Source organism: Cebidichthys violaceus, unplaced genomic scaffold (genome assembly GCF_023349555.1).
Source record: "Cebidichthys violaceus isolate CVI_PGR_0920_01 unplaced genomic scaffold, fCebVio1.0.p SCAF_1, whole genome shotgun sequence".
In the NCBI taxonomy this organism is placed as follows: domain Eukaryota; kingdom Metazoa; phylum Chordata; class Actinopteri; order Perciformes; family Stichaeidae; genus Cebidichthys; species Cebidichthys violaceus.
The window spans coordinates 10,997,267-11,007,351 of NW_027176262.1; the positions used below are offsets into that span (position 1 = coordinate 10,997,267).

The following is a 10,085-nucleotide window of genomic DNA, read 5'->3' on the forward strand; positions in this document are numbered from 1 at the left end:
ATTTTAAGATTCTTAGTTTCAGGGAGTTATACATCAATGAAAACATAGTTATGAATATTATATTGAATTTGTGCTAATAGATCCCCTGAAATGCTACATACTGAGATCTTGGATGTTGATGGTTAGTCTCTCTGAAACATCTGGTAGACTGGTTTGAGTGGTGATGGAAACATAGAAGACTTAAAAGAGTTCGCAGGCAAACTGACTTCAATACATTTATGTCAGTTCCTCATCTGCCTGATAAAACAACCTTTTCTTTTTGTCTCTCTCCAAAAGTAAAACAGTTTTTGTTCTTCATTAATTCAACATGTGCTTCCATTTCTTTCGGGGAACGTAAACACTCAGCTGTGCTGAATATCAGGTTGCTATAGTAGCAGCTGAGCTATAAATACACAGCTGTCAGCCCACATGTTGTCACATGACACTTTCACTGGAACATAAATTGAGTTTTAGTGTACAACATGTACAGTAGTCAGTCAAGACATGCTGTTGTACAGAATATCGTTGATTTTAACCATAACATCCATATGTTATATCCATATATATTTTAAATATAAAATAATATTGGCTGAGAGAATTACTTTTTTGTGCTTACCCTCGAGTCACATTGTTTTCTATAAGAACTATTTCAACAAACCATGACACCTTCCAGCTACACACACGCAGATAGCTCAGCTGCGTTTCTATGTGGGTAAAATATGAATAAAGTAAAGGCATTTGTGCTTGTGAGATAATAATCCATGTAGAATATAATTTCGAAAGACGAAAAGGCGTCATTAAGATTTATCTGTTTGATTTTGAGGCTACCTCTGTTCGTCTTTGAATATTGGCCAACTAATAATGAGGTGTAGTTCAAGGTGAATACAAACGCATCCTCTGCTTTTAGCTCTCTTGGTTTAATGCTTCTCTCCTGCCTCCATCTAGTATGCCTCACTCTTAAGCGTTGCCTCTCTTGCTGTAGCTCCTCTTCCTAGACACGCCTAGATTACACAAGTGTCTCTTTCTCCAAGTCGTCTACGTATCCCTAGATTCCATATATAAACTCCGTAGTCTATGTTTGCTGCAGTAGCTCTCCTTTGCCTCACTGCACAATGCCAATACTCTGTTGAGCTGTTTGTTCTGTATATTTTATTCATGACACAATGAGAGACACGTGTACATGTCCTCAGCTACACCCACACAGCAGGGATTCCTCTCTCCGTTTTGGCATCTTCTTCCTTTTCCACCCCCCCCTGCAGATGCAACCCGCCTCCCAGCATCCTGCTTCATTTATCTTCCACTTAAAGCATCAGCTGCCCCACCATCAGAGCAATCCCTCCTTCAGGAGAAGTCAGGCCTGGGCCCAAATCTAAAATTCAACCCTGCTTTCTTGCACCTCTCCTGGCTTCCTCGTCTCTCTGTGGCCTGGCCCGACTCCCCCCATGTGTCCTACTTTCCTCCTCCTTAAGAGCTCTGTTAAATTTTTAACTGAGGAGTAGACCTTGTGCTCTTTATTCCACCTCATGCCAGTGAGGCTGCTTATAGCCTGATGATCACACTGAACTGCCATTTTGTTTTATTTCAGCCGTTTTGTCCTGACATGTTGGCCTGTTTTTTGTCCTAGATCGGTATTTGGAAATTGTGGAATAAACATAAAAATCCCTCTGCTATCCATGCGATGCATATTTAGTGGGAGCCAGCAAGGGCTTTTTTACTGAAAACAGGGAAACAGCTAGCCTGTCCAAAGCTAACAAAACACCATCCTCTCTGAAGTCTGAAGCTCACTAATGAAAAGGTTAGCTGGCACCCAGCAGAGACTCCAGGAAGTCACTGGTCCAGACCAGGAACCTGTACAGCTGGGTTCATCTTGTGTAGCTTATGAATCTACCGAGATAGAAAGATGAGGCTGACTTCTTAACGCCTAATTAAATCTGAGATGCAAGAGGCAGTCAGAGATCTGGAACAAGGAAAAAGAATGCCCGTCTTTTCCCTTATTCATGTGTAGGGTGTTAGGTGTCACATTTTCTTTTCTGTAGACGTACCTGCCTCCCTTTTGACTCTTTATTTTCTTTCTTATTCCCTCACTCCTTTTTAGTTCTGCCATTCTCTGGTCCTCCTCCTCCCCCTCTCGTACCTCGTCCTCTCTCCTCTGCTATCGTGGCTGGTTTTTGCATGTCAAGATGTTACCTTGAGTTCAGCTCTAACCTTTTTACAGTGTGTAAATCAGCAGGTCCTGGGCGGAGCGCTGTGCTCAGTCAGACATGTCAACTAGAGGCTAGGTTAATTTAAACAAGGGCAAAGTGCTCGGGTGTCAGCTTACTCACTGCTTTCTTCATAAACGGCATATGCAAAGAAAGACTGTGTTATTGTTGTACTTTGAATGGCATTTTCTCTGAAAGAATGTAAACTATTAATCACAATGAAGTCGGGCAAGTTTCCTGCTTTTAATAATGCCCTGGAGGAGTGCCAGGGGGAACTGTTGGTGAGACGGCATCGAGTTACAATTAGTTAACGGATTATGTGTGCTTTAGATGCTGCTAAACACTGTTTTATGTTTGTAAGCCTGGTGCATCTCCAAACACGTTGACTGCATTGCTGCATTGAACTTCCACAGGATAAACCCCCCCTCTGCACTATGTACCTCGTGGCCATCTGCACTGTCTGTAGCTTCCTTTTGGGGGGAGGGAGGAGAGGGAGAAGAGGGAGGTCCCCTGTCACCGTCTGCCCAAAATCCCCCAGCCCAAGAGAGGAACCAAGGAGGGTTTATCCCTCCGTGACAAACCGTCTGTCTGCTTGAAATCCTGAAATTTAACAGCTTTCTCAGGCTAGAAAATGAAGCTCACTACTGTATGCTCCATATTCTGCTTGAACTCCAACTGGCATCGCCAAACCGGGCACAATAAACCGTCTCTCTGCTTTTATCAGGCCTGTTACCCTAATCAGCATCTTGGCGCATGCATCCCTTCCATTAGCAACAGAAATGTGTGTAGTGTCTGCAAACTGAGAGCTGTATGAGCTATTATGGCGACTGTCATTGTAGTACAGTCGTTTTTACCATTAGCATATCATGTTTTTGAGGATCGTAATGTGACTTCCATGGACAGCCTGGTTCTGCTGCGCTGCTCAGCTGAGAAAGGAGGGGCGGCTGGGCCACAGATGATGTGACATTTGGGGTCTTTGCTGGGGTTTGGAAAGGGATTCAATGTGAAAATGAACAGCATACGTGTATGAAGCTAATGTATGAATATGTTATCTTTCATTCAGGTGTGGGACTACGAGACGGGAGACTTTGAGCGCACACTGAAGGGCCACACGGACTCGGTGCAGGACATCTCTTTTGACCAGACCGGCAAATTGCTAGCATCCTGCTCTGCAGACATGACGATCAAGCTGTGGGATTTCCAAGGCTTTGAGTGCATCCGGACCATGCATGGTAAATGTAGCTTGTGACTGCACACGGGGCTCAGGTGTTGCAGATGCTGTTCGTTATCACATTTGATGCTGTTGATGAGCCTCAATCTGCTCCAATTCACAGCACACAACCAGCTCTGACAAATGGACAGTTTTAGCCGTCATGTCTACTCCCCACGACAAAATGCTACTACAAGATCCACCTCCTCTCATAATGTGTAAATTGTAAAGAATTGGTTTAAGTTTTTTAATAAGCCTACCTACATTATCTAATTTTCATTTAGAGAATCTACATCCCCGTTGGTCTTCAGTCTTCTCTGTAGGCATACAACCCCCACTTTCACACCCTAATTGCCAAGTAAATGATGGCAGCATTCTACATGTGCCCTCAGGCCCTGCTGATTTTAAGGATTTTTTTTTTTCCTTGTTGGAATTGTGAGAAGGCCCCCCACCAACCAGCCAGCAGCAGCCTAAACAACGTGAAGCATTTAGTTCTCCTCTTCATAAGTCTGCTAGAAGTGCCCATTAATGTCTCGACTGTGAAGCAAGCATCAATGAAAATTAGTGAAATAAATAAGCTTCCTTGGCGAACAGACGAGAAGCGATCTGGCATTCTTACATTCATGCTAGAGTTTTAAATACTGCATTTTGTTAAAAATGAGCAGCATATTTCAGCGGTTGACAATTATTTTTTTTTGTTGTAAAGGAGGGTGTGAGCTCCTGGCACACTTCCTCAAACAGACAAGCTTAGTTTACACTGATTTCTGTCTGAAACCTGTTAAATTGAGCCTGCTGTCTAGTTTTGCTCCATTTCCTCTCCATCCTCCTTTATACCCACGTCTCCATTCATTTTAAATTTATCCACTCAACCTTTCCTCCTTTTTTTTCTTTTTTACACTTTAAAAAAATGATTCATACTGTTGAAATAGATTATTGCCGAGTTGGACAACAGTTTAATTATCCTCTTCAGTCCCACGTAGCCCCACCCATCATTGTAGCCTGATGGCATGTGTGCGCGCACACACACACACACACACACACACACACACACACACACACACACACACACACACACAGGCCTTTTAGAGTACACTTACTGTTGTCTTCATCTGTTTTAGCAGCTTAAATATGGCCCAGCATCTAGGTAATTAGCCATCTCTTAGTCTGCGCGGAACAAAGTAAGCCCTGGCAAATTGGCCGCCTCGCTTGTCATTTAATTGGCTAATTATGACCAAACCCAGTGGTTTTCGGCACTGTTGGTGTCTAAAGACATATAACAAACTAAAAATTGCTGCTGAATTTTGACTAGATTTAAATGTTGAGTGTACTGGTCTCCTGAGATCTTGTTTTTCTCTTTCTGTTTTCCAGGACACGACCACAATGTTTCTTCTGTAGCCATCATGCCCAATGGAGATCACATCGTTTCTGCCTCAAGGGACAAAACCATGAAAATGTGGGAGGTGGCAACTGGGTACGTGCCCTCCATAAACAGCCTTAAATCAACAGTTGTTGTTGCATGCTATTCTGTTAATCACATCCACTGTGACAACATGCTGACTCCTTTACTGTTGTCTGTGGATTAGCTATTGTGTGAAGACCTTCACGGGCCACCGGGAGTGGGTCCGTATGGTTCGGCCCAACCAGGACGGCACGCTGATCGCCAGCTGCTCCAACGACCAAACGGTGCGCGTGTGGGTCGTGGCCTCCAAAGACTGCAAGGCCGAGCTGCGGGAGCACGAGCACGTGGTGGAGTGCATCTCCTGGGCACCGGAGAGCGCCCACCCCACCATCCAAGATGCCACAGGCTCCGAGGTAAAGGAAAACATCTGCAGACCTCGAGGGTTTGGTGGAATCCCGAGCCAAATCGCTTGAGCCCTCGAGTCTTTTTTACTCATAATTATACAGGTTTATCTATAAGCAATGGTTGACTGACACTGTAGATATACACTGTGTGTGCATATATCTGGCTGGATATCAGTATGGACTCCCTCCTCATGCCTTGTTATCTCATGTGTGTCTAATTGTAAAAAAGTCGGATTGAAACAATATTTGCCCCTTGCAGCAGTCTAACCTGTGTGCAGTGAAAAACACTGTTCCGCTTGTACAGAAGCTGATTTTTTATGTTTTCTTTCTTAACTGAAGTGAAACATGCACAAAAAGTCAAAGTAAAATTACAATACAAACAACAGTACAGAGTATTGGCGGAAAAACAAGCACAAAAAGAAATTAAATTAATAAATGATGCAGAAACTAAATGTATAGATTAAACAATGAGCAAAATTATTGACACATTTATATTATATATTGACTCTACAGACAGAACCATAAAGTGTTCAACACAAAACAAGGTTAGGTTTGGTAAAGATGAAGAAATCTGTCTTTGTGAATGTGATGTTTACCCATTTTATTAAATAATAAATTTCACGATTGCTTAATTTCTGCTTAGATCTTTTTAAACCCAAACATTTTAACAAACCAAAGCAGTGAAACGTGGCTCCACTGATTCTCTGGCTATTGCTTAGATGCACCTGTTTGAACTCAATCTCCATCGATGCGGTTAAAACTATCCAGCAGGTAGTGACCGTTAGTCCCAGTTTGCCTGACTAAATGTTGCAGGTAATTCATTTATTTAAGCTAATCTCTGTTTCCCCATTGATGACAATTCCTTTATTTTCTTTTTTTATTCTACTGTCACAAGAATTGATATTATTCAAAATAATTTGTTGTATTTGGTTGTTGAGTCTACTTAGTATCAGTTTTGCACCATTATTTGATTTTCCTTTTTTATTGTTGTTTTGTTCTTAACCAGACTAAGAAGAGTGGTAAGCCGGGCCCATTCCTGCTGTCTGGCTCCAGAGACAAAACCATCAAGATGTGGGATGTTAGCATTGGCATGTGCCTTATGACACTGGTGAGGACCATCTCAGGCTAAAGCCTTTTATTATGTTATGTGTGTGTCTGTAAGTGTTTGGATCCAGAGAAAAACATTTTATATTCTTGAATTAGTTTGAAACGAGTGTCTTCAGCAGAGTGTGTTTGTCTCCCAGGTCGGCCATGATAACTGGGTGCGTGGAATCCTCTTCCACCCTGGAGGCAAGTTTATTGTGAGCTGTGCAGACGATAAGACCTTAAGGATCTGGGACTACAAGAACAAGCGCTGCATGAAAACCCTGTGTGCCCACGAACACTTTGTTACCTCTCTGGGTAAGCAGCCCCTCACCCACCCCCCTCAAAACAATTGTAAACAGCCTCATCCTTGTTGTTGTTTGACCGGTCGGCCTCCTGAGGTGCAACAGGAACCCCTTTATTCAACGTCCATTGGACAGTCGAGCTGCTTTCACAAACATGTGCTGTAGCCGAAGGTTGAATAATGGTAAAGAAGCCCGGTGCTTCCACCGTGGTGTGTTCAGGGTCCTGAGGGTTTGGCGAGCAGCTGGGGGTTTAAGAGATAGACGAGCGCTCCAGGATTTTCCCGCCTCCCCCTCTGTGTATCTGCAGCTTTTCAGCAGATCAAGGCTCGCTAACTCTCTCGAGGAGCTCTTCAGCCAACTTCTCCTTGGCACGCCGTTTGAAACCCAGTCCTCTTAAATCCTCCTTCAACCAAAGAGGATATATCGCTGTGAGCTATTGATGTGATGAATTCTGGAGCAGTGTGTAAAAAGACAAAGCACCTTTTGTTTGAAATCATTGAGAGAAACAAAAGTATTATTTCCCCCCATTTTAATACGCTTTGTCCTGTGTTGTATGCACAACACAATAACAAGCGGATTCCCCCAAAGGTGTTTGCATTCTGCTTTTTAAATAAAGCCTGATAACCGGTTCATTATTCATTAACCAACCAGTAGTGAGCGATGCATCAATGATGTCACTTTCAAGGTCTCAAACAGGAACACTGTAATAACATTATCATCATCGTCTTCGCCAACCAGAGAGCTCCAGTAGGTTAACTCAATCTCATCCACACTTCTCTCTATTTTTGTGGCCATTATTTTTTATGAATGCGGCTATTTTTCTTGCTCTGGCGCTGGAAGACGTCGTCCCCATTCTTTAATCACGACTACAAAGCTCTGATTGGTCAATTATTCTCACACAGGTGGAAATGGCCGTGAATGACAGAGATGTTATCCGCTCTTTATCTGCCTAAATACTGAATATTTGACCGTTTCTGTGGGTTAGCCCCACCGTTAGTACCTCAGATAACTCTGGTTTTGACTCTGAATGTGCTTTCATGCATCTCTCTCTGAGGTGCATTCAGATGTTGTATTGAAATGTCTTTTTCCTTTCTTTCCGTTCTGATGATCTTTTGTGTTTCCTACAGATTTCCACAAGGCTGCTCCCTACGTGGTCACTGGGAGTGTAGATCAAACAGTAAAAGTGTGGGAGTGCCGCTGATTTTGACCTTGGAGGATTGGACCACCACTCCCAATTACCCAGGCGCTCCTCTGGATCCCTCCTCCCCTCCTGCCACCCTTCATCCCCCCCCTCCCCCCTCCTCACCTAACCTAAACCTCATCCGCACATCATCTCCGGCTGCACTTACCACCATGGTTATTTACCTATCGCGCTCTCTGGTCCAATAACTATTGTCCTTCTATGTAAATTATTCCTGGATGTAGATCGAGCTATTAAATGTTACACAAAAAAAGTATTCTTGCATGGTAATCCAAAATTGTATACTGTAAATTTACATAACGTCTAGAAGTACCATAGGTTTACCACAGGGCAGCCTTACCAACCAACCGAAGGCAGATGTTTTTGACTGGGTGTAAAATGTAGGGCACTAAAAAAAAAACCATAATTTAAGAAATGACAGTGTCTTTATGTGTAAGATTTATTTTTGTCTATTTTTTTATTTAGGATTTTTTTTTTTTTTTTTTTTCCTGTAATTTCCCTCCTTCACTGTCGTAGTCTGTTGGTGCCTAGCTTGGTGAAAACTTTCAAGAGACGAGGCTGGAAAAGCATTTATGATGCGATAAGATGCGATTGTCTGTGGGGCTTTGTTATTGAAATAATCTCTAGCTTTATAACATCACTTCTCAAGTGTGCATACCATTTCTCTTCATGTGGAACTAGGTAATATTTTAATGGCTGTGTATATACGAATACTTCAAACTGTTGTCCTTGGACCTTCGGGGGCTTAAAGACCAGCTTTGTACTCTTGTCATAGTGGCACATGAACCACTGCTATAGGCTTTAGATAAATTATCCCATTTAATGAACCTGCAGCGAGGAATGAAAAGTTAAAACGTAGAGAGCAAGTCCTGGCTCACAGTATCACCTGAGAGGAGTTCAGGGACTACACCTGATTCATCTCCAGTACTTGACCCGGGGTGCGTCCCCCTTTTTAGGAGAAGACTTCCTGTGACCTTGCATGTGAGTCTTTGGTTGAACTGAAGCCTCTGTCCACTTCTAGTCCCGGGGTTTGGTATAGCATAGGAATTATGTAGAGCCAGAAGACGCCTCTGAAGGCCACAAACGGCAGCGTTGTGTAAAATAAACCCACTAAAGAGAAAACATTAACGGCATGATGAGGAGTCAAAGTGAGCCCCCCTGGGTTTGATATCTGGGATGTGCAAAGATCTCGAATTTCTGAGGGGTGCAATATATGTTCTGCATTATAAAAATGGTTTTGAGTAAAAAGAAAATAAAAAAAAAATCAGTTTTCTGTGAAAATATGAAATGTAAATTTAGCTTGTTATTAAGAAGAGATTTGGCAATTTTGTATTATCGCACTAAAGGATGAACTGGATGGGAATTTAGGATTAGTGAGGAGATGCTAGCAGCAGACACGCTAAGTGATCTGTGGATGCTGTTCTGTCTGTAGAGGGGTCTGATGCTGAGGTGTGTTTTTAAAGCGCTCACTGTAACGAGAGACCAGATGACGGATCCTGGATCAGACATACTGTAAGGGGGAGAAAGCTTAAAAAAAAAAAAAGCCTGAGCAGTGAGAGTCTCTACAGGCAAACCCCACAGATCCACTTGCACGTCTTCTGAGTGGCTTTCCTCAAATGTTCAGCTTCTGATCTTTGTGGAGCTGTAACTGAATGACTGGAAGGTAACCGTAAACCAGTCCATGCTGTAGAAACAACCATTCCACTCCCCTTGGAGGACAAAAACAAAACAATGAAACATCTTGCTTCTAACTGTAGCTGACAAGGTGATTCATTAATCTTGCACATCCCTGTTTTCACTAAATCTTTGGTCCCTTTTAATGATGACCAAAGGCAACATTGAAATTTAATGATGTTGATAAAAATGCTTAAACGTATAATTTCTGATTTAGCCTTTTCATTCCAATGCAGTTCTTGGCTAATAAAGATTTCCACTGCTTAACTGATCATCTTATCTTCGCTTCTTTGCCACTTCTTCCTCTCTCTGCGTGTACTGGATGTGGTGATCTGCTGCTCAAAGCCTAATGTGACCTGTTGATGTAGCTCCGCTGCATGTGAACCTGCACCAGACGCAGAGCTGTCGGAGCAATCTTATTTTTACAAATCTTAAATATTGGATCCTATCAAAGGCCAATTGGTTTGAATTGTGAGGGGAGAAAGTAGTTGGACATTTTTGAGGAGATGCGCTTATTTGCTCTCTTGTTGAGCGAGCTGAGAATATCGATACGACACTAATGTACGACTGAATATTAAGCCAGTTAGCTTAGCATAAATATTAGAATCTAGGACTAAAGAAATTCTTAG

The 10,085-nt window shown here is 42.6% G+C and overlaps 1 protein-coding gene across 2 annotated transcripts in view; it reads left to right on the forward strand.

The window, feature by feature from the left end:
- LOC137872185 (lissencephaly-1 homolog) overlaps nt 1-9,735 on the forward strand; it is a 31,178-nt gene extending 21,443 nt beyond the window's left edge. For both annotated transcript variants that reach the window (XM_068710351.1, XM_068710353.1), the window contains exons 6-11: nt 3,244-3,412; nt 4,759-4,861; nt 4,974-5,202; nt 6,200-6,301; nt 6,438-6,594; nt 7,709-9,735. In XM_068710351.1, coding sequence (XP_068566452.1) covers nt 3,244-3,412; nt 4,759-4,861; nt 4,974-5,202; nt 6,200-6,301; nt 6,438-6,594; nt 7,709-7,782 — 834 coding nt within the window. In that variant the 3' untranslated portion in view covers nt 7,783-9,735. The remainder of the gene's footprint in view (nt 1-3,243; nt 3,413-4,758; nt 4,862-4,973; nt 5,203-6,199; nt 6,302-6,437; nt 6,595-7,708) is intronic.
- The last annotated feature ends 350 nt before the right edge of the window (nt 9,736-10,085 follow it).